This window comes from Panulirus ornatus, chromosome 63, assembly GCF_036320965.1.
Source record: "Panulirus ornatus isolate Po-2019 chromosome 63, ASM3632096v1, whole genome shotgun sequence".
NCBI lineage: Eukaryota > Metazoa > Arthropoda > Malacostraca > Decapoda > Palinuridae > Panulirus > Panulirus ornatus.
Window position 1 is genome coordinate 25,529,200 of NC_092286.1, and position 27,559 is coordinate 25,556,758.

A 27,559-nucleotide genomic window follows, 5' to 3' on the forward strand; every position below is an offset into this window, starting at 1 on the left:
TTTGTTTTTAAATATTAATTATTGTAGATAATGCTTTAGGCTCGTTGTAAGATGTCACCCAAGTCAGGAATAAGAAACGTTCTCAGACATTTTGCAATTTCTTTTCTCTGAAGCGTGAGCGTACTTTAAACCTACTACGCCATGTAACGTAGTAGAATATCTCTTGAAGATATTATATTACTTTGTTGTAAATTTAGAAAGAAGAAATTGTGATTCGTGCTGAGGTACGAGGTGGACGGGAGGAACGCTCAGCTTCCGTTCCTAAACACTTTGGAAATTATTCTTGTTGACATCATCATGGCCTTGTGTGGAAGCCGTAGCATCATGGCTAGGGTGCTGGCGGCATCTCTCAGGACGCACCGATCCTATGCCACAGAAAACAAGGTAAATACCACCAGTCAATGTGGGATTAGGTAAGACGGGAGCCAAGGTCGGGGATCCCCCCCCCCATACCACCACACACACCTTAGGGTTACTGGTGCGGGGATGTGAGGCCCACAGCAAGGATAACCTACATGGACCACACACTTACCGAGTCTGGTGATGGTCACTGTGTCTTTTTTTTATGTATATGGAAGACTAAATTCGTGATTGGATCTCTGATAGGAAGCGTTGCCCGCTTATGGCACCAGATCTGCCCTACCTCCATATATCATTTGATTAATATTAATTACATCCTTATTTATAAACTTATTCTCCTGAGTAAGATATTTTCATGACGTCTGGGAACAACTACACCTATACCCATATTTTGTAACTGAACATCATTTAATTTTTTATCATTTTTCCTCTTAAGTTCTCAGTATGACAGCGAAGTTGAAGTAAAACTTGATATCTCTTGTCATGTCTGAGGTTATTGGGCCCTGGCACCAATTTTGTTACTTTTCTATACATTTTTCAATTGTCAATTCGTCTACATCTTCAGCATCGAAGACCTCGCTAGGATTGTATGTAGAACCCCAAAGGAAAAGTTTTTTCACAGCGTATCTTATCCTGCCATAGGAGCCCCTTATATCGGCAGAATTACAGTTTCAGACATCCACCTGTTTTGGAGTTGAAATTACATTTTTTCGACGGTTCATGATGTTTTGCACTATTCTAACCTTCAGTTTTGCCTTTAAAGACATTCCTCTCCTTTTTCCAAAGTTAATGGGGAAATCCCAGTGGAAACCGTATTTTACATAAGAACATAAGATACTGGACTCCGCAAAAGGTCTTCTGGCCCATTCTAGCTGGGTCCTCCCTACAACCACCCCACGGAGCTCGTATATCTCTCCAACCAATTCATGGTTCCAGCCCCAACCGCTGCATCTGGCAAGCTATTCCAGAGGTCATCCACCCTGTTGCTAAATCAGTGCTTCTCCACATCCAGTGTGAACCTAAATTTTCCTATCTTGAAGCCATTATTGCGAGTTCTAACCTGGTTGGTTATTCTTAGAACATTACCATTTTCCCCCTTATTTAAACCTGTCATCCATTTGTACACCTTTGTCTATTTGTGCATCTCTGGCCCTCCTCCTATTCAGTGAAAGTAAATTCAGTCTAGCAAGTCTTTCAGGATTGAACCAGGGCATGTGAAGCGTCTTGGGTAAACCATGGAAAGTTGTGTAGGGCCTGGATGTGGAAAGGGAGCTGTGGTTTCGGTGCATTATTACATGACAGCTGGAGACTGAGTGTGGACGAATGTGGCCTTTGTTGTCATTTCTCTGGTGCTACCTCGCTGGAGTGGGGGAATGCTGTTTCCTGTGTGGTGAGGTGGTGGTGGGAATGGATGAAGGTAGCAATTATGAATATGAACATGTGTATATATGTATATTTTTATGTTGAAATGTATATGTATGTATATGTGCATGTATGGATGCTTATGTATATATATGTGTATATGAGTGGTTTGGCCATTCTTCATCTGTGTCCTTGTGCTACCTCTCTGACACAGGAAACAGCGATTAAGTATATTCGCCATTTCCCGCATTAGCGAGGTAGCGTTAAGAACAGAGGACTGGGCCTTTGAGGGAATATCCTCACCTGGCTCCCTTCTCTGTTCCTTCTTTTGGAAAAAAAAAATATATATATATATGTTAGGGAGGTAAATGCAAGAGTTTTGGAAAGAGGGGCAAGTATGAAGTCTGTTGGGGATGAGAGAGCTTGGGAAGTGAGTCAGTTGTTGTTCGCTGATGATACAGCGCTGGTGGCTGATTCATGTGAGAAACTGCAGAAGCTGGTGACTGAGTTTGGTAAAGTGTGTGGAAGAAGAAAGTTAAGAGTAAATGTGAATAAGAGCAAGGTTATTAGGTACAGTAGGGTTGAGGGTCAAGTCAGTTGGGAGGTGAGTTTGAATGGAGAAAAACTGGAGGAAGTGAAGTGTTTTAGATATCTGGGAGTGGATCTGGCAGCGGATGGAACCATGGAAGCGGAAGTGGATCATAGGGTGGGGGAGGGGGCGAAAATTCTGGGGGCCTTGAAGAATGTGTGGAAGTCGAGAACATTATCTCGGAAAGCAAAAATGGGTATGTTTGAAGGAATAGTGGTTCCAACAATGTTGTATGGTTGCGAGGCGTGGGCTATGGATAGAGTTGTGCGCAGGAGGATGGATGTGCTGGAAATGAGATGTTTGAGGACAATGTGTGGTGTGAGGTGGTTTGATCGAGTGAGTAACGTAAGGGTAAGAGAGGTGTGTGGAAATAAAAAGAGCGTGGTTGAGAGAGCAGAAGAGGGTGTTTTGAAGTGGTTTGGGCACATGGAGAGAATGAGTGAGGAAAGATTGACCAAGAGGATATATGTGTCGGAGGTGGAGGGAACGAGGAGAAGTGGGAGACCAAATTGGAGGTGGAAAGATGGAGTGAAAAAGATTTTGTGTGATCGGGGCCTGAACATGCAGGAGGGTGAAAGGAGGGCAAGGAATAGAGTGAATTGGAGCGATTGGTATACCGGGGTTGACGTGCTGTCAGTGGATTGAATCAAGGCATGTGAAGCGTCTGGGGTAAACCATGGAAAGCTGTGTAGGTATGTATATTTGTGTGTGTGGACGTATGTATATACATGTGTATGGGGGGGGGTTGGGCCATTTCTTTCGTCTGTTTCCTTGCGCTACCTCGCAAACGCGGGAGACAGCGACAAAGTATAATAAAAAATATATATATATATATATATATATATATATATATATATATATATATATATATATATGTTTTTTACATATTTATAATCTGACTCTGTATTATCCCTCTCCTTCATAACCCCTTCTTTACAAGTTATTATATATCAAAAGATCGGATTCAAGTCGGAAAAAGGAAACTTCCTCATTCTTGAATCACTTTTTGCATTGGTGACATAAATTCCATAAGAGTAGAACACCGACCATAATCCTAGATGTTCATTTGTCAACTGAAATCTTAATTGTCTTCCTGGATTTGCCAGTATTATTTGTTTCTTAGTTGTTTCATTTTCTCATATGATATTCTTCATTTCATAAGGTAGATTTATTCCTTACTTGAAAAAATACCCATTTTCCAGACATCAGGAAGCATAGCACTGCATCATCAAGTTGAAGATCCTTAGAGAAATTCATAAAATACATACTGGTGAAGAAAAACATAATACTGTTGATATAAACATAAATTTCATTTGTCAGTTCAGTGTCCTGCAGTATTACAGGTGTGTTTCACCAACTACTACAGTGGGTGTCAGAGATGTAGACATAGACACAGGTTCAGCATCCCTAATCTGAGAATCCAAAATCCAAAATGTTCCAAAGTTCGAAACGCTTTGAGCAGCGACTTAGTGTGAATAAGTGTAAGAAAATGATTGCTTATCAGTAGCATATAGATTCAGTGTCAGCATTGAAGGTGATGCCAGATAACCATGGATTGTTTATCAGTAGCATATAACTTCAGAGTCGGAAATGAAGATGATGCCAAACAACCACAGATTGTCCACATGGGCAGCAGAGGTTGTGACACCTTAGCTTTCTTATGGTTCACTGTTACACAAACTTTGTTTCATGCCCAAAATTATTAAGAATATTGTTTGAATTACCTTCAAGCTATGTATATAAGGTGTATATGAAACATAAATAAATTTTGTTTAGACTTGGATCCCATCCCTAAGATATGATTATTTATGTGCAAATGTTCCAAAATCCCCCCCCCCCCCCCCCCCCCCAAAAAAAAAAAAAAAATCCAAGACACTTCTGGTCCCACACTTTTTGGATAAGGGATACTTGACATTTATGTGGGTAATATACATACTGTACTATGGATTCTATTAATAACAACAAAACAACGAACTTTGAATCCTGGTACAGACTTTTCTTCACGGGAAATGAACATTCTTGAAGGCATTATCTTCCAAAATAATCCAGTATCATCCATGTTAAAATCCTGCTTAGGAGAATAACTGCCTTCCTGAATAATGGTATTCAGGGTTCCAGGGAAATTTTGGTTGCAACATCATTAGCAGAAGCAACTTCACCATCATGTAATGCTGTGGCAATTGTAGCGTTTCCTACAAAAAAAAAGAACCAACCAGGACTTGCCTTAAATCTCTGCTGCTGCTGCTTCCACTGCCAAGTCCTTTGCTTGTGTCAAGCATGCTGACAGGAATAGTTTTATGAGTTTGGTGTTTGATCCATGAGGTCAACATACATTCCATTCATTCCAGTATAAAACTTTGGGAATACCAGGGCTTAGATGCACCGATTAATGTTTTACTTTTTGCAGTCTCTTAAATCTTCTTTGCACTCTCACAAATAGTCTATTAAGTAGATTCACTAAGTCCTAGGGCATGCTTAATATCAGCTGTTGATTCACTTCTCTCATAATGTTTGAGCACATCCATCTTAACCTCAGAGGTGATAGCCTTCTGCTTCTTAGCATCAAAGGCACCCTGGGAACATAAAGATGCTTTGTAGGCATAATGCAAGGGGGGTAAGCATGTGCAGTATACAGGATACTGCAGTGCAGAATACTGTAGCTCTCCATGAGTATAGACTGGATCTATATCATGCATATGCATTTTTCCCACTTGATGCTGACATCATCACACCACCACTGCCAGCCCTGTCATTAATTGTGTTACTTCATAGTTAAGCCCACGTAGATTTTGAAAAAAGATGTAAATGAATTATGCTCATTATTCAAAAAGAGATGGTATAAATCTAATATGCATAAATCAAGAGGTAAATGAGCATTTTTTTTTTTATCCTAATGCAGTGACTTTGGAGTGCTGAATGATGGAAATGAAATGTATTTTTTTTTTTTATGCTAGCTGAAATAGCATGGGCAACTGAATGCCCTAATCAAGGTCATCTAATTAACACAATTGTATATACCCTAGCCTACATGTTGCTGCACTCTGCCTTCTTGAGGTCACGCTGTGGATGAATAGTCATATTTTGCGAGGCTGCATCACTGAGAGTACAGTCTCGTCAAAGAATGTCTCACTCCAAAAGAGTGTGCAGTTCCCTTCTACCAGAAGTATTGTAACATTGGGCTGTAAGAATCTTTAGCAACACCAGGACTCTTTCATAGAAATTGTTCCTAGGGCACTTACAAGTAAATAGATACCCTAGCTTCAGCCAAGTACTACATTTATTGACTAGATTCATAAGGGAGGGTGAACAGTTTGGTTGAACCTGTACGAGCTCAACCCTGAATGGCTGTGAATGCATCATGGTTAACATTGCTTACCACTAAATTAGGAACGTCCATAAGATATGTTCAGGATGCAGACAAATATCAAGACCTAGACCTCCTCATCCTCCTCTTTCTTCTTCTTCTCCTTCCAGTCACGGACAAAAGTCCACATCAAGGCTGGGCCTTAACTGAAATATAGAAAGAATTATGAAGCAGAGAAAAAACAAGGGAAAATATTTATAGATTTTGAAGTGAAAAGCCTGTCTTTTGAAATGTGTCAGTGATAGTTATTGGAAAAGACATGAGAGGGTAGAGAGTTCCAAAGCTTCAACATGTAGGGAAAGAAGCAGGGGTCAAAGCAGCCCTCCCATGAATTGCCGATGGCCACACAGTATTCATGTGATACAGTAGCTTGCCGAAAAATGCCTGGTTTAGCTACTGGTATGGGCACACATTCAGCCAGCTCTCAGGAGCAAAAATCAAAGTAATACCTAGAGGAGGGGGAAGTGAACCAACATTGCAGCTTAAGGCAGGTATTTCTCACACACATTCTTCAAAACAAACACCTGGTCCACACATCCCCTGCCACTTCTGAAACCACACTGCTCTTCCCCAATCTGTTTCTCTGTACATGCCCTCACACTCTCAGTCAATACCCTCCCATACAATTTACCAGGAATACTCAGCAAACTTATGCCTCTGTAGTTTGAACACTCACCTATATCCCATTTGGCTTTGTACAGTGGCACTATGCATGCATTTTGCCAATCCTCAGGCACTTCACCATGATCCATACATGAATTGAATATCCTTACCAACCAATCAAAAACACAGTCACCCCCTTTCTTTTTAAATTCCACTGTAATGCCATCCAAACCCACTGCCTTGCCGGCTTTCATCTCCCAAACCATTCTCCCTGACTCTCTCACTTTGCTCACCACCTGGACCAAAATTCCCTATGTCTGCCACTTTATCATCAGAATTTAGCAACCCTTCAAAATATTCCATCTCAGTTCATCACTACCTGTTATCAGTTTCCCTCTTGCCCTCTTTACCATGCTTCCATTTGTTCTCATCTTACACATGTTACTTACCTCCCAAAACATCTTTTTATTCTACCTAAAGTTTAATGATACTCTCTCACCCCAACTCTCATTTGCCCTCTTTTTCAACCCTTGCTCCTTTCTCTTGACCTCCTGCCACTTTCTTTTATACATCTCCCATTTATTTGCACTCCTTCCTTGTAAGTATCATCCAAATGACTCTCTTTTCTCTTTTACTAACATTTTTATTTCTTCATCTCACCACTCACTGCCCTTGCTAATCTGCCCATCTCCCACCTTTCTCATGCCACATGCATCTTTTGCACATGCCATCACTGCTTCCTTAAATACATCCCAATCCTTACCTGCTCCCCTCATGTTATTTGCTCTCACTGTTTGCGATTCTACACTCAATCTCTCTTGGTACTTCCTCGTACAAGTCTCCTTTCCAAGTTCACTTACTCTCACCACTCTCTTCTCCCCAACATTTTTTCTTCTTTTTTGAAAATCTCTACATATCTTCACCCACCAGCTGCCCCTCTCAGCGCATTAGCATCCTAAAGTCTCTCTTTTACACTCCTGTCAATTAACACGTAATCTAATAATGCCCTTTGACCATCTCTCCTACTCACATATGTATACTTATGCATATCTTTTTTTTTTTTTTTTTTTTTTTTTTTTATACTTTGTCGCTGTCTCCCGCGTTTGCGAGGTAGCGCAAGGAAACAGACGAAAGAAATGGCCCAACCCCCCCCCCATACACATGTACATACACACGTCCACACACGCAAATATACATACCTACACAGCTTTCCATGGTTTACCCCAGACGCTTCACATGCCTTGATTCAATCCACTGACAGCACGTCAACCCCTGTATACCACATCGCTCCAATTCACTCTATTTCTTGCCCTCCTTTCACCCTCCTGCATGTTCAGGCCCCGATCACACAAAATCCTTTTCACTCCATCTTTCCACCTCCAATTTGGTCTCCCACTTCTCCTCGTTCCCTCCACCTCCGACACATATATCCTCTTGGTCGATCTTTCCTCACTCATTCTCTCCATGTGCCCAAACCATTTCAAAACACCCTCTTCTGCTCTCTCAACCAAGCTCTTTTTATTTCCACACATCTCTCTTACCCTTACGTTACTTACTCGATCAAACCACCTCACACCACACATTGTCCTCAAACATCTCATTTCCAGCACATCCATCCTCCTGCGCACAACTCTATCCATAGCCCACGCCTCGCAACCATACAACATTGTTGGAACCACTATTCCTTCAAACATACCCATTTTTGCTTTCCCGGATAATGTTCTCGACTTCCACACATTTTTCAAGGCTCCCAAAATTTTCGCCCCCTCCCCCACCCTATGATCCACTTCCGCTTCCATGGTTCCATCCGCTGACAGATCCACTCCCAGATATCTAAAACACTTCACTTCCTCCAGTTTTTCTCCATTCAAACTCACCTCCCAGTTGACTTGACCCTCAACCCTACTGTACCTAATAACCTTGCTCTTATTCACATTTACTCTTAACTTTCTTCTTCCACACACTTTACCAAACTCCGTCACCAGCTTCTGCAGTTTCTCACATGAATCCGCCACCAGCGCTGTATCATCAGCGAACAACAACTGACTCACTTCCCAAGCTCTCTCATCCCCAACAGACTTCATACTTGCCCCTCTTTCCAAAACTCTTGCATTTACCTCCCTAACAACCCCATCCATAAACAAATTAAACAACCATGGAGACATCACACACCCCTGCCGCAAACCTACATTCACTGAGAACCAATCACTTTCCTCTCTTCCTACACGTACACATGCCTTACATCCTCGATAAAAACTTTTCACTGCTTCTAACAACTTGCCTCCCACACCATATATTCTTAATACCTTCCACAGAGCATCTCTATCAACTCTATCATATGCCTTCTCCAGATCCATAAATGCTACATACAAATCCATTTGCTTTTCTAAGTATTTCTCACATACATTCTTCAAAGCAAACACCTGATCCACACATCCTCTACCACTTCTGAAACCACACTGCTCTTCCCCAATCTGATGCTCTGTACATGCCTTCATCCCTCTCAATCAATACCCTCCCATATAATTTACCAGGAATACTCAACAAACTTATACCTCTGTAATTTGAGCACTCACTCTTATCCCCTTTGCCTTTGTACAATGGCACTATGCACGCATTCCGCCAATCCTCAGGCACCTCACCATGAGTCATACATACATTAAATAACCTTACCAACCAGTCAACAATACAGTCACCCCCTTTTTTAATAAATTCCACTGCAATACCATCCAAACCTGCTGCCTTGCCGGCTTTCATCTTCCGCAAAGCTTTTACTACCTCTTCTCTGTTTACCAAATCATTTTCCCTAACCCTCTCACTTTGCACACCACCTCGACCCAAACACCCTATATCTGCCACTCTGTCATCAGACACATTCAACAAACCTTCAAAATACTCATTCCATCTCCTTCTCACATCACCACTACTTGTTATCACCTCCCCATTTACGCCCTTCACTGAAGTTCCCATTTGCTCCCTTGTCTTACGCACCCTATTTACCTCCTTCCAGAACATCTTTTTATTCTCCCTAAAATTTACTGATAGTCTCTCACCCCAACTCTCATTTGCCCTTTTTTTCACCTCTTGCACCTTTCTCTTGACCTCCTGTCTCTTTCTTTTATACTTCTCCCACTCAATTGCATTTTTTCCCTGCAAAAATCGTCCAAATGCCTCTCTCTTCTCTTTCACTAATACTCTTACTTCTTCATCCCACCACTCACTACCCTTTCTAAACAGCCCACCTCCCACTCTTCTCATGCCACAAGCATCTTTTGCGCAATCCATCACTGATTCCCTAAATACATCCCATTCCTCCCCCACTCCCCTTACTTCCATTGTTCTCACCTTTTTCCATTCTGTACACAGTCTCTCCAGATACTTCTTCACACAGGTCTCCTTCCCAAGCTCACTTACTCTCACCACCTTCTTCACCCCAACATTCACTCTTCTTTTCTGAAAACCCATACTAATCTTCTTTTTTAAACCAGGTATTCTCAATCACTAGTCTTTTTCAGCACACAAATCCACAAGCCCTTCACCATTTCCATTCACAACGGAATACCCCATGTACCCCATTTGTACCCTCAACTGCCACATTACTTACCTTCACATGGAAATCACCCATCACCCATACCCTGTCACTAGCACTAAAGCCAGGACATCCAAGTTTCTTTCCTCAAACATACTACCTATTTCTCCTTTCTTGGTTACATCCACATGCATTCAGACACCCCAATCTGAGCCTTTGAGGAGGATGAGCACTCCCTGCTTGACTTCTGTTTCCACTTTTAGTAATTGAAATACAAGGAAGGGAGGGTGTTCAACCCCTGCTCCCGCCCCCTTTAGTCGCCTTCTGTGACACACAAGAAATACATGGGAATTATTTTTTCTTCCTTTTCCTCAGGGATGGTTATGTGTGTATATGTATTTTTCTTTTTGGTGGGAGCTTATATGATTTATGAGACATGAGATAGCACAGGTTCCCTGTGTATTTTCGCTGTTTTGGTTTTATTATGTTAAGTTGCCATATGCCCAGGAATACCATGAAATACAGATTCTCATATAAATTGTGAATGATTTGTCAAATTCAGGAATCAAGAAATAACTTCCTGTGATTTTATTTTTAGTTCATGGAAATTATTTTAACAAATCAATTTAGTTGTATTGAATTCAATTCTATTTTTGGTTTGTGGCAGTTAAAGATTGTAGATATAGAATTATTTAGTGTCGTTGAAAGATCAGTATGTCATTACAAAATTAATTAGATGCTCTTTATTTATCAGTCTTCTAAAACACAAGACATATGATGAATTTCTCCTTTGATTGAATGGAACTTTAAACCGAATTTCAATTATTTCTAGGTTGGAGTTATAGTTGGCATTTACAACAACGATGGTGATTATAGGCTAACTGAAACTGCTGATAAAATCAACGTACATTCATCTGGCAGCATTACACGACTCATGCAATAGTAAGTTGCTATTCAGGGTTGATATTAATGTTGTTTTTATCTTGAGTAGTCTATTATTGTTCTTGGTCACTAATTTATTTTGATTTGCGAAGAGTAGATGTACACTTATGTTGCCTTTTACTCAGTGTGAAAAAGGTACCTGTAGTATGTAGGAGTAAGTTGCATGAGGACAGGTGAAATCCATAAGTAGTGCTGTGCTATGAAGGCCAGGAACACAAAAAATGAATGTTTGAATTGCAGAGGGAAAATTTTGAGAATACATGGAAAATTGTATGGAAGAGTCATGATTGGTTGGGTGGTGGTATGCTTATTAGACCATCAGTTAGGGAGGAACATTGTGGCTGTAGGAGTAATAGAGGATGTGTGGATCAGGTGTTTGCTTTGAAGAAGCTGTTTGAGAAATACTTTGAGAGAGAAAGGAATTTCTATAAGGCATTTATGGATCTGGACAAAGTGTATGATAGGGTTGATAGAGTTACTTTATGAAAAATGTAAAAAAATATATGGTTTTAGAGGAAAGATACCAGAAGTATTGATTAATTTCTGTCAAGAAAGTAAGGCATGCATCATGGGTGTGTAATATCAGTCCATTAGGAATGGGGTGGGAGAGCCTGAAAGTTACTGTTTGTAGATGACATGGTGGTTCTAGTGGTAGACTCAAGAGGGAACCTGCTGAAGCTTGTATTTGAGTTTGGGAGAGTGTGGAAGTGGAGGAAATTTAGAGTAAATGTGAATGAATGTTGTGTGATGTGGTTAAGCTAGTGGGCTTGAGTGTGATTTTGAATACAATGAACCTGAAGGAAGCAGGGTGTGTTAGATGCTTAGGAGTGGATATGATAGCAGATGGAGATGAACACAAGATGGGTGAAAGGGTTACAGTCTTGCCCGCATTGAGGAGTGTGTTGAAAGATAGGTTATTCTTTGTAAGTACAAAGATAGATGTGTTTGTTGGAGTAATTGTTTAAGTGGTGCTGTATGAATATGAGTCATAGGCCCTAGAACAAAAGAATTACTGATGGGGTGGATGTGTTGGAAATAAAATGCTTGAGGGCAATATGTGGTGTGAGGAAGGTTTATTGGGTAAGAAATGGTGATAGTGTAAGAGAGAAGTTTGGTAATAAGAAGTGTATGGATGAGAGTTGAAGGTGTGCTGAAATGATTTTTGACATTTGCAGAGGATGATTGAGAAGAGGCTGACTGTGGTTAGAGGTGGAGGGATCAAGGAGAGGGAAATCGAGGACAAGATCAAAGGAAGGAATGAAACACACTTCGAGTAATAGAGGCATAAGCATGCATGGGATATAGTGAATGGGATCAAAGTGGTATGAATGGTGCCATCTTCTCTCATTGGGCTGAATCTGGGCATATGAAGTGGTTAGGAAAACCGCAGAAGGTATATGGAGCTTGGTTGGATTGGAACTTTGGTTTTGGTGCATTATTCATGATAGCTTAAGAATGAATGTAAGTAAATGAGGCTCTTTTTTTTTTGTTTTTGGCATTAAGGCACTAACACGAAAAACAGAACAAAGATGAAAAAAAGATGAAATTAAGGAGAAGAGTGAATTGAGGAATCTGGAGTGGAATTGTCAGCAGAAGAGTGGGTAGTATGAGAAGAAAGAAAATTGTTCATAGGGAGAAGGAAGAAGGTAGGTGTCAGAACAGAGCCCTTGGGAACACTTCTGCAAAGGAATAAATGGAATTGAAACTACAGTATGCTTTAGCGAACAAAGATAAGTGGAAAGTTCATGGAAGGAAGTTCAGCAAGTAGAGACTTTTGTCACTTCCAGCCATATTATCAGATGTTGAGAGTCAAGACAAATTCTTTACTAGAATTCCTTAGAAATGAGAATTGGAGGGAAATGAGAATTGGTGGTGGGTCCCATTTGACATATCACCAGTAGACTTTATACTGTACTGTGAAAGCTACATTAGTGATTTGAAGGAAGGGAATGGTATTCTAAATATTTAAGAAGTGAGCAATAGAGATTTTGATTATAGAAATAGCGGAAGCGAGAGTAATGGGGAAGTACTCGTAAGTGAGTAGTTTCCTTTCTTAGGAATGGGATGGATTTAGGTATGCCTCTAGAGAAAATAAAAGGTTTTGATTTTTAGACATTTGAAATATGGGAGTATGAATTAGAGATGGCTTAAAAACACACTCCTTTAATATTCAAGATTTACTATCTGGCACATATTCCTTGTTCACCTGTAGCAGGAAGGGGACTCAAAGGAAAATGTAGGAGAGCTTGTATATAGCAGGAGTAGGTGAAGAAGAGGATGATATTTGAAATCATGCAAAGTAGTGTTAGAGAGAAATAGGGCACTGAGATTTAACAGGTTTGAAAAGAGGGAGAAATGTATTAAAGGTTTTGGAGATGCTTTGTTTAAGGACCGGAAAGGTCTTTTAGTTGAAGAAATTAAGTCCATGTGCTTTCTTTTTATGAAAAATTAAGTCTATATGCTTTCTTTTTATGAAAGCTTGCTTGACTCAAGGAATGATAGCTTTTTGATGATTCTGAGGGGAAATGAAGGCTGGAGAATTAAGGGAAGGGTTTCATAGCCAGATATGACCTTTCCCAGTGGTGTCAGAGCAAAGTGTTCGAATCATGATTGATGGGGTAATGTTTTAATAGAAGAAGGGATATAAGACTGTCCAGCCAAGATGACATCCATTATATAGTCATCATAACTGGAGCATCCCATCCAGTGAAGCAGCACTGGTGCTAAGGAAAGTTAGTGGAAGGGCTGCTCACAGAAGGCAATTGAAGCCTCGTAAACGTTAAAGTTGGCATCTTGAGAAGGGGACAGAAATAGTGATTTGTAGTGAGAGGGTTAAAAAAATGTTGAGTTTTAGAAGAGAGATTGTGGTGATCAGGAACTCACTCCTGTTTTTAGTTAGTTGTTCATAAGTTTCAAGGAGTAAAAGAAGGCCTCAGTTCCACTGAGGTCATCCAAAGTAGAGCTGAGCCAGTCATAGTGATGTACATTGAATCTCTTGCATACTGGACTGCAGTTTGTAGATGTGAAAAGAGCAGTTTCTTAAGACAGGAAATCAGATCATGAAGAGATCAACTTATTTGGAGAGATTAGGGGAAAATTGGTTATGTTTTACAGGGTAAGAGAATTTTGATCCAGGTGGCATTGAAGTTGGGAAACTTGAGATCGATGTAGGTGTTTTTGTACTGCAGTAAGTACAAACACCGCCCATGGAGTGAAAAAAATTATTTTTACATTGGAGCTCCAGTCAAGACAAAAGTCTGGATCAAGGCCAGGCCTTAATTGAAACTCAGGGAAAAGTAGGAGATAGAGGAAAGCATTTACAGATGTTTGAGGAAATGGAGAAGACTGATAATTTGACAGTGATGAGAGAAGACATCATAGGACAATTAGGTTTCGGAAATAAGAAAATCATTTGAAATTGATAGATGTATGACAAAGGATAGGAAATATCTAAAACAATGGATATTGCAAAAGTGAATAGACAAACAGCTAGTATAGTACAGTACAGAACAGTAGTTTCAGTAGTGATGAGTTGGGTTCCCATTGCAGGATGGGTCCACAAATTCCATCACCATTTGTAGAAAAGGAATTAAATTTTTACCTTTATAAACTTGTAGATTGGCTTGCAAAATTTAAAGAAAATGCATAAAAAGTAATATTATTACCATAGTGTTGGTTTGGTGGAATGCTGAGTAGGAAAATTGCATGCGGATGATATTGTCCTCAGATAAGATTTTAGGACATGAAGGTCTTGTGTCTTTTGTCTTAACGTGGTATTGCACTTTATTCTAGTTTCTCGGTAGATTACATAGATTAGGTAAAAATGTTACCCTATGCACACTGTGAGAGAGCATAGGCACCACATATGCGGTGATCCTTCTTCACCTTGCTGGGTGGAAAGGACTTCAGTTTTTTATTTTTTATTTTCAAGGTTCCAGTTACATACAAAAGTCCACACCCAGGCCAGGTCTTAATTGAAATATATAGAGCATTATGAGAGGAAAAAGAAAAGATGGGAAAGTATTTATGAATTTTGGAGAAAGTGAAAAACCTGTCTTTTGAAATGTGCCAGGTCATAGTTATTGGGGAAAACATGAAAATGTAAAGAATTCCAAAGCTTTGATGTGTAGGGAAAGAAGCAGGTATCATTACGGCCCACCCTTGAGTTGCTGATGGCCACACATTAAACATGTGATATAGCAGCTTGCCAGATATTGCATGGTCTAGCTAGTGGTGTGGGCACACAAGCAGCCAGCTCTTGGGAGCAAAAACCAGAGTAATTAATACCTATAGAAGAGGGAAAGTGAACCAACATTGCAGTGTAGGGCAAGGGGGTCAAGTTTGAAAGTTAGTCTGAGACAGTTTGTAAGTCTGACCGCTTTTGACTCAACTCTGTCAAGTAAGGATGCAGAGCTAGAACCACCCCCAGATGTGAGAGCAGTACTCCACGCAAGGACAAATCAATTCCTTGTATAGATGGAGCAACTGTTCAGAAGAGAAGAAGTTTTAACATCTAAACAGGACACCCAGTTTCTTAGAGGCAAACTTAGCTATTCCTGTAATGTGGGGTTTCCAAGAAAGAGTGGATATTACAGTAATACCAAGTGTGTTCATCGAGTCAGGTGGTGGAATTGCAGAACTGTCAAAGGCGATCAGGAGCTGTGAGATTTTGATAGAGCGATGGATAGAAAATGGGTCTTGGAGGCATTAAATTTAACAAGTTTTTGTGTACCCCACTGAGATATCCTGCTCAAGTCTGAGTTTATTGAGTAATCTTTGTGAAGATGAGATGCAATTTGAGTGAGAGAAGAGGAAGCAGAATTGAAGGATGTGGACGAATGCAGTCCTGAGTCATCAGCACATGAGTGCATTAGAATTTGTGGATGAGAGGAATCATTGAAAAAGAGGAGAAATGTAGGGGACAGGACAGAACCTTGAGGAATATCACTTAATGAAGAAAAGGAGGGAGGTTGACCCATCAACAATGACAGAGATAGATTGGCCAGAGAGGAAGCTAGATATGAAGGAGCAAAGTGAGTCAGGGGAGCTTAGAGATGAGACCCTGATGCCCTACCCTATGAAAACCCTTATATATGTCAAGGGCAACGACACATGACTCCCCAAAATCTTTCAGGGATGGAGACCAGACATTAGTAAGATAGGAAAGACTCGCTAGTGGATCTCGCATTAAGGAAGCCATGCTGATGATTAGAGAGAAGAGTGTGATTTTCAAGATGTCTAAGAATATGGGAGTTGAGGAGAGATTCAAAGACTTTGGAAATGGTAGATGTCAGAGCAATAGGACAGTAGTTAGAGGGGATCAGAATGGTCACCCTTCTTAGGGATGGGATGTATCAGTGCATGCTTCCAAGAAGGAAAAGTTTTGGTTGTTAAACATGAGCAGAACAGATGAGGAAGCACAGGTGCAAGTTGAGGGGCACACTCTTTCAGTACACAGTGATGGATGCCATCAGGACCATAAGCCTTGCTTGTGTCCAAAGAAACATTTTTCGTATAGTCCAAAAAGAGATTATGGGAAGAGGTATAGGATTCGTGAGAGGAGCATCAGGGGGTGAAGGAATGTTAGAGTCATCCAAGGTGGAGATAGAGAAGAAACGGGAACCAAAGAGAGCTGCTTGTCTTCCTTCCTCATTTTTTCTGAAGTCTCTCTTTGAGTCACTTGTATCAATTTTGCTATTTGCTCTTCTTCATTCTCCTCATTAGCTGATACTTTTGATGGTATTACGTAGGTCATCCAACAGTCTACATATTTTCTGTGGGGTCGGTGTATGCTTAACCTTAGAGTTCAATGGATGTGCATTTACGAGGTGCTTGTAGGTCTAGGGAAGAGAGCTGAGTATTTTCCCATTCCAACCAGGTGATGAAAAGAACCTGAGTAAGCTACTGATGTTACCATAATTCAGCTAGCAATCTAAACAAACATGGGAAAAGTTAAGATATTATGTAATGTTAGCCACTGTGTAAGGGTTAAGGGAACCCTGGAAATCAGCCCTCTTCGACTGTTAGTGCTGTTCTAGTTCAGTGCCAGGAAAAACACAATTTATTGATATTCTTGAATTTGATAGGATCTGGAAGTATAAGAATTTGAAATAAAGAGCTGTGTGAGTTGCATGTTTTCATGTGGGAGATGGAGAGAAAGTGTGTATTTGTTGACTTAATACCAGCCGCCCAGATTTATATGAGACTAAAAGAAGAGACTAACCTAGTCAAGGGAGGAAAGTTTGACAGCCACTGTAGAATTGTGCAGTTCCATCAGTATCTCTCCTGACACCCATGCAATGCACCTCCCTGATCAGTGGCTGGATACCAAGTACTACCTACAACCTTTTACTTATTAATGTAATTATTTAGTTGTGGATCACAACATTGGGATGAAGTGAGACTTTGTGGACATGACCCGAGAGGGTAATGCAGGAAGTTAGGTCTGGATCGATAAGTGAATGTATTTTCTTTTTTTGTTCACAGGTTATGAATGCAAGACTTGCAAACCTTTTTTTGTAGTTTTTACAAGATATTTTAGTTGTTATTTTGACTTCAGTGAATTTGGTAAGGGTAATGTATTCAGGGTGTTAATAGCATCATTGTCAGGTAAAGGATCTGGCACCTACAGAATATTATGAAAAGTTTAACGCTGTCTTACTGTATTTGTGACAATGTAGGGATGGAGGATCCATATGCACATTAATATCAATAATGAATTGCTTAAGAGTAATGTCAAATCATAGACAATCATGCAGTCACTAAAGATACTGAGCTCTGCATGTTGACAGGAGTTAGTATTGATATTAATGAACAGTATGGAGACCAACGGGCCTATTAAGAGCTGGTTTGTATGCTTCTTGCATGTTACCATTCTACTGCTTGAAAGTGGGGATAACTTATAACATATCCAGTGTGTGCCACGGTTTGAGTTAAGTCAGCTAAGTAGTGATCAGTCATTAATGTGCAAATGATCATTCTCATTATTAGTTTGACCACTTTTCTGCCTCTTGTCAGTACAAGGTTCATGTCTGGTTTATATGGAGAAGGGTGCAAGTACAGAGAGAAATCTTTTCTGTGGAAATGATTTTCTCAGCTATGTTTGACATAATATCGGGCCTCACAACTTCTTCGATATCCTTCACCCTTAGCTCATGTGTTACCACTAAATTTTTAGCCTCTATAAAATGGGAAGTGAGTCAGATGTTGTTCGCTGATGATACAGCGCTGGTGGCTGATTCATGTGAGAAACTGCAGAAGCTGGTGACTGAGTTTGGTAAAGTGTGTGAAAGAAGAAAGTTAGGAGTAAATGTGAATAAGAGCAAGGTTATTAGGTACAGTAGGGTTGAGGGTCAAGTCAATTGGGAGGTAAGTTTGAATGGAGAAAAACTGGAGGAAGTAAAGTGTTTTAGATATCTGGGAGTGGATCTGGCAGCGGATGGAACCATGGAAGCGGAAGTGGATCATAGGGTGGGGGAGGGGGCGAAAATCCTAGGAGCCTTGAAGAATGTGTGGAAGTTGAGAACATTATCTCGGAAAGCAAAAATGGGTATGTTTGAAGGAATAGTGGTTCCAACAATGTTGTATGGTTGCGAGGCGTGGGCTATGGATAGAGTTGTGCGCAGGAGGGTGGATGTGCTGGAAATGAGATGTTTGAGGACAGTGTGTGGTGTGAGGTGCTTTGATCGAGTAAGTAACGTAAGGGTAAGAGAGATATGTGGAAATAAAAAGAGCGTGGTTGAGAGAGCAGAAGAGGGTGTTTTGAAATGGTTTGGGCACATGGAGAGAATGAGTGAGGAAAGATTAACCAAGAGGATATATGTGTCGGAGGTGGAGGGAACGAGGAGAAGTGGGAGATCAAATTGGAGGTGGAAAGATGGAGTGAAAAAGATTTTGAGTGATCGGGGCCTGAACATGCAGGAGGGTGAAAGGAGGGCAAGGAATAGAGTGAATTGGATCGATGTGGTATACCGGGGTTGACGTGCTGTCAGTGGTTCAGTGGATTGAATCAGGGCATGTGAAGTGTCTGGGGTAAACCATGGAAAGCTGTGTAGGTATGTATATTTGCGTGTGTGGACGTGTATGTATATACATGTGTATGGGGGTGGGTTGGGCCATTTCTTTCGTCTGTTTCCTTTCGCTACCTCGCAAACGCAGGAGACAGCAAAAAAAAAAAAAAAAAAAGGGGGGATTTAAAATAGAGTTGTATTTTGGCTCTCATTGACTGTTTTAGGCATCAGTTTGGCAAAAGTTAGCCTTAGTATATGGAAACATTGGTATGCTTGGGAGATTAGAGATGGGTTGTTGGTAAAATTAACCCACTTTATATTATAGATTATGAATTTTTATCCCCCTGGTTGTATTTGCTGTCAATCTGTAAGGTTCACCCAGATGCATTGTGAGGAACAACTTTCACCATTGCAGATTGAAGCTTTTTAACATGAAATTCACTTTGGACACTGCTTGGCTAGATTAGTTACGAAATTTAGTAAAGTGTGTAAGAATATGTTTCCCCATTTTTCCTGTCCTGGGAGTCTCATCTATCCTAATGAGGTTCCTGTAGCACCCAGAAAACTGGCCATGTCCAGTGGTTGGGACCAGAGGTCATAAAGTGTTGTGATGTTAAAAGTGCTTCTAGTTGCAGAAAGTGTAAGACAAATGAGATGTAAGGGCTTGATGTCTTTTTTATGGTAGTTGCATCATGAGTATGAAGAATCCTGGGATGTGTTGCAGTGTTGATTGAAGTGTAGTGATGGATGAGGGCTTGAGCATAAAGTGTAGTGTTACGCATGTATGTTTGGCTTGTGTGATTTTTGATGGGTGTATGTCCAGAGAGTTATCATGACTGAGTTGGGTGATTGGTTTTATAGTGCTTTCTGGGTTGTTTCGTTGTGTGTGTGTGTTTTGTCAGTGGTATGTTTGTTAAGGATGTGGGGGTTTTGTGAGTAGGTTACTGAAGTGTGAGGCATGGGTAAACTTTTTATTTCTACTTGGGGAATGTTGGTTAGTTAGTTAGTGGTAAAGAGGGTGGGGGTTAGTGCTGAGTTTGTTGAACTGGGACTGTATGAGGAGGATTTTGATTGTGAGGGTGTTGTGTTTGTATTTGCTAGACAGCCAGTGATTTTTTTCGTCTTGAGTGGACCATTTTGTGTGGGTTACAGCTTTGTTATGTTTACTAATGATAAGGTAAAAGACCAGGCAGGTGAAGCATAGTTTGAAGTGGATTGGATAAATTATTTAAGATGTTGAGGGCATGTAATATGTGTTTTGCTTTTTTGTTGGTGCTATTAATGTGGCGAGTGAATATTGTGTGTGACATACATGACGCTTAGAATAGTTAAGTGTTTTGTGCACTAGTCAAGTTGACTTTAGGGTGTGACCTGGATTCATGTGTGTGTAGGGTTAAAAGAGTGATTGAAGAGTTATGTGGTTAAGAATATGAAGACTTTGACAAAATCAGGTTCTCAGCAATTTTTTGCAACTTGACTGGTTTAACAAGAATTTTTGCTGTGCTAACTTAGCCTCGTAAAAGTTTATCTTTCCCACGTGCTAAGATGCTGATGTACTAATATGAATGCAAAACAATTATTCAAAATATTGTCCATCAAATTGGGAAGTGTAATTTTACCTATCAGTTGTTTTTCTGTTCATCATATTTTAATGTACAGTATAGTTATAGGAATCATAATCAAGAATGTTACATGTAAAAGTGCACGAGTGTGAAAATGCAGTCACTATCTTTTAACTTGTAACCAATGCTGTTATTTCAAGTGACCTGAAAGATATAAATTTCCCTTTGAATTTAGTGGTTCTGAAAGTTGAAATCTTGTACATAGTTATGATTTATAGAATAACACTTTTGTTAATGATAGGTGGTATCTTTCAGGTCACACCAATTTTGTTCGTGTTGGACGATTGAAGGCAGGAGTGTGTGAGCAGCATTGGCCTAGTTACTAAGGTAGTGTGGAGGGGAATCACAGCATGGCATCAAGTGAAACACGGTTGGAAGGCTCCAACACACGCATGACTGGTCGGGGAGTTAAGCGTGCCCATCCTGTTGTTTTAAATGGCTTGGAGGGAACAGCAGAGGAGAAGAATTCAGACTATCTGTGCCCTGTGTGTTTGGACCTTATATCTGAGGCTCATATAACAAAGTGTGGTCATACTTTCTGTCGTGGGTGTTTAGTTAGTAGTATAGAATCTAACAAGCGATGTCCCAAGTGCAATTTTAGTGTAGAAAGTACAGATCACATATTTCCAAATCATACTGTAAACCAACAAATATTAAAACAACGTCGTTCAGCTGACTTACAGGCTGCCTTTACAAAAAAGAATAAGACAGCTGCCCTCAGTGAACTCCGGAATTATCTTAGTTTTAATTCATCTTGTTTAGGAATTAGTGATATTACTCATATAATAAGCATCTTACAAGAGAAAAAGGAACAGTTAGAAGCTGCATCAGTGCAAAATAAATATGAACTCATGAAGGACTTCTTATCAGAGTTGCGTAAGCAGAAGGAAGAGCAGTTAGCTACAGTCAGTAGAGAATTAAAACTCATAACACATGATCTGTCCAGTGTACAGAATACTCTTGAAAGTGTTTCACCGTTTAGATCTTCAGGTGGCTGTGTACCACTAGGAAGCAGTGTTCCAAACTCTAGTGGTGTTTTCCTCACTGAAATTCTTGATGGTGATTGTCCAGGAACATCAAATGGAACCCAAGAGACTCAGAGTCCAACAGAAGAAGGCTTTAATGTCCCTTTGTTCAATCATGCTTATCCTGAAAGTTCTACTGTTCAAGCCAAACGAAAGCGAATGCACTTACACTTTGAGGAGTTAGTAGAACGTTACTTTAGTATGCGTGTGCCTGGCTTCAGTGACTCTGGTGTAGATGACGATGAAGATGATGGCCTTGAGCAGTTTGGGGAATGCATTTCAAAATTTACTCAGTACAGTGCCATGCGCCCTTTAGCAACAATTAATTACAACTGTGATGTGTTTCATCAGTCCAGTAACATTGCCTCTAGTATAGAATTTGATAAGGATAGTGAATATTTTGCAGTGGCAGGTCTCACTAAAAAGATTCGCATATTTGACTATGGTACAGTGATACGGGATACTGTTGATCTGCATTACCCATGTTCTGAAATGAGTTGCTCTTCTAAAATTAGCTGTGTGAGTTGGAGCAACTACATGAAACATATGTTAGCAAGTAGTGATTATGATGGTACAGTTACAGTATGGGATGCATTCACAGCTCAAAGGCTTCATGTTTTCCAGGAGCATGAGAAGCGTTGCTGGAATGTGGATTTCAACAAAATGGACACTAAACTCATAGCCTCTGGTAGTGATGATCACAAAGTCAAACTTTGGTCACTAGACAATGAGAGGTCTTTGACATGCTTAGAAGCAAAAGCGAATGTGTGCTGTGTACAATTCAATCCTTCTAGTAGGTATCATTTAGCGTTTGGGTCAGCTGATCACTGTGTACATTACTACGACCTACGGAATATGAAAGAAGCTGTAAGAGTGTTTAAAGGTCATCGCAAAGCTGTGTCTTATGTCAAATTTGTATCAAGTGAAGATATTGTATCAGCCTCTACAGATAGTCTTTTAAAGATTTGGAATGTTAATAAATCACATTGTGTGCGTTCTTTGCAAGGACACATAAACGAGAAAAATTTTGTTGGTTTGGCAACCGATGGTGAATATGTAGCATGTGGCTCAGAAAATAATTCTTTATATGTGTATTATAAGGGACTGTCCAAAAAGCTCTTCAGTCTAAAATTTGATCAGAAGAAGTGGGTGTTAGACCCTGAGCAAAAGGAGGAGGAATCCTCTGAGTTTGTGTCTGCTGTTTGTTGGAGAAAAGGATCCAATATAATAGCAGCAGGTAATAGTAAAGGCATCATCAAAATACTACAGATGGTCTAGTTAATATTTTCTGAATGCCATCCCATAGTGGAGATAAACTTTACTTTTTAATATGTCAGGATCAATATAAGACTGATTCTTCATTTATTAGCAAATTTTATGCTGATAAGTAACTTGGTAATTTATGCCTGTACAGAATGTCACTTTACATATTTTGTATCTTGTTTGCAGTCTTATGTAATTAAATTTGATATCTTGAAGGATAAAGGTAGTACTATTTAGTCTTGTAAATGGTTGTTGAATAGTCCTAAGATTAAGATGTTACCCATTGGTTTTGTGTTGATGTTTCTGTTAACTTTAAGAAGCATTTCTACATTAAATTTTCACAAGGCTTATATCAGTTGATATAGACAACAAATAATCCTTGTGAAAGAAATCGGTAATTGTGTTATACTCACCCCTAAAAGCAAAAGGTCTAATTTATGTTGTTTTCATCTTGTCTTGTGAAATACTTATTTGATTTAGATAAATTCAGTATGTTTTGAGAAAAAACATGATGTGTTGAAGTTTGTTACAGACTGTTATCTTGTAAGACTGACATTACAGTGTCTGCAAAAAAATGTTGTCTAACCCCCGTATGTTGTCATAGGTGATACATGGCTTAGGTTTATTATGGGAACAAGCATGTGATGCTTTCAGGATGACATCATATTACTTCTGGTCACTGAGCTAGTGTTTCTAATAGTGTGAGCACCAGTAACCTGCCTCACTGTTCCTCAAGCTGCCAGTTCATTTTGGGAATTTCACTTCTGGGCACTGTATTTCTTCCATCTGTGCTCCTATAAGGTTGCCTCTTACCTTTCTAAGGAGAAAAAAGCCCAAATTGTCACCTAGAAGCAAGAAAATGTGGGTACACTTGAAATTTCTAGGTGCACTTGTGGTCAGATGCACAATCAGGTGGCTACTTCCTGTAACATCTCATCAGTGCCTCCTCATTCAGGAGGTCAAGACCCTATGGACCCAAAACATAAACCTAGAATATATCAGGAACCTTGCTATTTCCATGCCCAGACATCTGCAGATGGTAGTCAAGGCCAAAGGAGAAGTGAAAAAGTACTAATATATGTGACATCCCCCTTGAAAATGTATGAGTTGGGTGGACAAGGTTTTTTAGACACTATATATCTTTGTTCGTTTGCCATATGTTGTTTCACCTGTCAGTTATTTATACTTTATATTGAGACATTAAGGGGTTGGGACTAGGGACCTTATTTCTGCAAAATGATTCTTCCTGGAGGTGTATTCCTATCCACCCCATGTAAATGGGAATGGAATTAAAGATAACACATACTTCGAAATTTTTTATCATTCTTTATTCCAAGGTAAAATGAGAAAATTATTTAACCATTCCACTACCAGTTTGGTAAGGTTTGCATGCCCCCAAATATGAAAGAAATATGTATCATTAAGGGTTAGTATATTAGGGGAGAAAGATATGTTTCATCAGGGACACATATTATTATGACAGTAGTGTACCTAGTGTTGTGATATGTGGATAATGATTATAAGTGTATGTATTATAGATCAACTGTTTGGAATGCATGGAAGACTAACATTTTCTACTGAATTTTCCATTAAGTATGGGCATGGTATCAAAGGTGAAGTGACATCAGTATGATTTTGTAATTATTCATTAAAGGAGCTGTTAATCTTTTGCTTTGAAAACTACAAAGTGTTGTCCAAAGGAGGTAGCCCTGACCATTTCAATCATCATTTTGTGAAAGTCCTTTATATGAGTAAAAATTCAATCTACCTCATATTCACATGCAAAAACCATGTATTTATCATTACCCCATATTTACCAGTGTCCAAACCTGTCATTGGATGCCTGCTTCAGACATAACACAGTAATATTTAAGGAATACTAAAGTGCTCAAACAGCAACAGACCACTGGGTCCTTTCAAGGCTGTTTGTGATAGTGGAAGGTATCAGAAACTCGCAGAGTAGTGTGGTAAAAGTTAGAAGGCTTATCAATGAATTACAGAGGAAATAACCTGTAAATTGTCATTTTGAATATGGAGATGCAAATAAGGAAAGTTATGGACTAGAAGTGAAGTATTTGTCAAACCTATTCTTAAACGTATCTGTAGTACTGCTTTCAACCACTCTGCTTGGCAGAACATTCCATATGGTAATAATCATGTTGAAGAAAAAGCACTTCACCTCATTCGAGGTAAATCGTTTGCCCACAAGTTTGTATTCATTGCTATGAGTAAAGTCAGAAGAATTAAGTCTTAGGTAACTGAGTATTAAGACTATCAAAGCCTTTGATCATTTGAATACTTTCATCAGATCACCTCTTAACCATCTTTTTTCAAAGCTAAGTAGCTTTGAGTCATTTAATCTGATCTCATAAGATTTGTTTCTCTGTCTGGGAATCATTTTGGTAACTCAATATTGAACTCTATCCATTCAGTCTCTGTCTTTTTAAGGTAGGGTGATCAAAACAACAGTTTTCAAGATGTAGATGAGCCAATGAATTGTAAAGAGTAACGATTTCCGTGGACTTAGATTTGAAGGCTCTACCTACGAACCCAAGAGTTTTGTTTGCTCTTTTCACTGCTTCTGTGCACTGCCTACTTGGTTTTAGGTCAACAGAGATTATTACACCCAAGTCTTTTTCCTCATGTACCTTTTTCAGTTCAACAGAATTCATGCTATAGCTTGTTTCGTTTTTACCACCTATATGTAAAACTTTGAACTTATCAATATTAGAATTCATTTGCCACTTATGAGAGTATCTCATCAGTTTGCATGTGTCAGTTCTAAGCTGCAGACATTCAAGTTTATATGTAGATTTATTTCTCAGATATGTATTCTCAGCAAATTTTGATATCTTGTAATGCAGCCCATTATCAATGTCATTAATTATATATAAGAATGAGAACTGGTCCCAAGACTTATTTGTGGCATTCTTCTTGTTACATCTAACCATTTTGAGGCTTAAGCATAATTACTACTCTTTTTGTATGGCTAGTTAACCAATTTCCTATCCATTGAAGTACAACCTCGCCAATGCCATTTGACTTCATTTTTGCCGGTATTCTTTGTTGCAGAAGCTCATCAAAAGCTTTTTGAAAGTGTAAATAGATAAACTTAATTGCTTTACTTTTGTCATACATGTTGATTATATCATAAAAGACAAGTGATTTTGTTGGAGACCCTGCTGAGAATCATTTATTAAATTGTGGACCTCTAAATGGTTTACAATTCTACCTCAAGTGATGGTTTTCATAAGTTTTCCAGCTACAGACATAAAGCTGATAGGACAGTAATTTCAGGGCAGTGACTTGTTACCTTTTCTGAATATTGGTGTTACATTAGCAAACTTTCATTCATCTGGAACTTTTCCTCTAGCAATTGATTTATTGAAAGGGCAGTCAAGGATTAAACTATCTCATATTTACCTCTTTCACTGCTCTTAGATAAAACATATAAGGGCCTGCCATTTTATTTATTTTCACTCCATTTATTGCTAATAGTATGTCTTTGGCTTATGTCAATTTACTGAAAACATTTACTTCTCTTATCAATGAAACTGGATTTGGGACATGGGTTGTGTCTTCGATCGTAAATACAGATACAAAAAAAGTGTTTTGATATTTTTGCCATGGCTTTGTTGTCTTGAACCATGTCCCCATTTTCCTTAATTGATGGACCTGTTGACTGGGTAGTGACTCTCTTGCTTCTAACATAACTGTAAAACTCCTTAGGGTTTCTTTTGTTATTTTCAACAAAATATGTGCTTCATACTGACTTTTACTTTATCATATAATTCTCTTACTTTCTCTACATAAATTAACATACCTTACTGTACCATGTTGGTTTTTGGAATACCTGAATTTCTTTTGAGCTGCCTTCTTAGACAACAGGCTACTTTGTTTGACCTTTCCGCTACCTTTGTTTTGTTTTAGAAGTAGACCATCTACTCTGCATCATTACACATGTTCCATCTGATACTGTAAAGGTTTTTGTGAACTTTTCCAGGCTACATTCATGACAATGTCATTGACCATATCATCCCAGGTTTGCCTGTCCGAGCAGTGCAAAAATCATTAAGATTTGCACATTTCGAATCGGGTATTTTTTCACAACTCTTTTTGACCAACATTTCACGTGGTGTTGAAAACGACCTTAGAATTAATTTTTCAGTGAACACTTGTATCAAACTTTTCTCCAACTACAATATTATCAAAAAAGTCCTAATTTGTATTAAGAACTAAATCTGATATATTCTTGTCACTAGATGGTTTCTTGACTGATTGGATTAGGGCATTATCAAGTAAATTTAGGTAGAGCCCATGCTGGGAGCTACTGGAAAGGGGTGTGTGATCAGGTTTTCATTTGTTTTCAACATAGTTACTGGCAATTTCCCCATTCCTTTTGAAGAACAGAGGAGCTGTATTGAATTGCAGTTGTATATGTTGTCTCATAGTTTATTAACACATACAATTTCAGAAAAGAAGAGTGAATGTTGGGGTGAAGAGGATGGTGAGAGTAAGTGAGCTTGGGAAGGAGACTTGTGTGAGGAAGTACCAGGAGAGACTGAGTACAGAATGGAAAAAGGTGAGAACAATGGAAGTAAGGGGAGTGGGGGAGGAATGGGATGTATTTAGGGAATCAGTGATGGATTGCGCAAAAGATGCTTGTGGCACGAGAAGAGTGGGAGGTGGGTTGATTAGAAAGGGTAGTGAGTGGTGGGATGAAGAAGTAAGATTATTAGTGAAAGAGAAGAGAGAGGCATTTGGGTGATTTTTGCAGGGAAAAAATGCAATTGAGTGGGAGATGTATAAAAGAAAGAGACAGGAGGTCAAGAGAAAGGTGCAAGAGGTGAAAAAGAGGGCAAATGAGAGTTGGGGTGAGAGAGTATCATTA

The 27,559-nt window shown here is 39.4% G+C and overlaps 1 protein-coding gene across 2 annotated transcripts in view; it reads left to right on the top strand.

Moving 5' to 3' along the window:
- The first annotated feature begins 37 nt into the window (after positions 1-37).
- The window catches only part of LOC139746044 (cytosol aminopeptidase-like), a 105,786-nt gene continuing 78,264 nt past the window's right edge, over positions 38-27,559 (top strand). The window contains exons 1-3 of one of the 2 annotated variants that reach the window (XM_071656863.1): positions 38-384; positions 10,640-10,749; positions 20,636-25,680. In XM_071656863.1, the coding sequence (XP_071512964.1) occupies positions 20,731-22,683 (1,953 nt within the window). In that variant the 5' untranslated portion in view covers positions 38-384; positions 10,640-10,749; positions 20,636-20,730 and the 3' untranslated portion in view covers positions 22,684-25,680. Of the gene's footprint in view, positions 385-10,639; positions 10,750-20,635; positions 25,681-27,559 lie in introns of those variants that run through there. The other variant, XM_071656864.1, reaches the window with a different exon arrangement.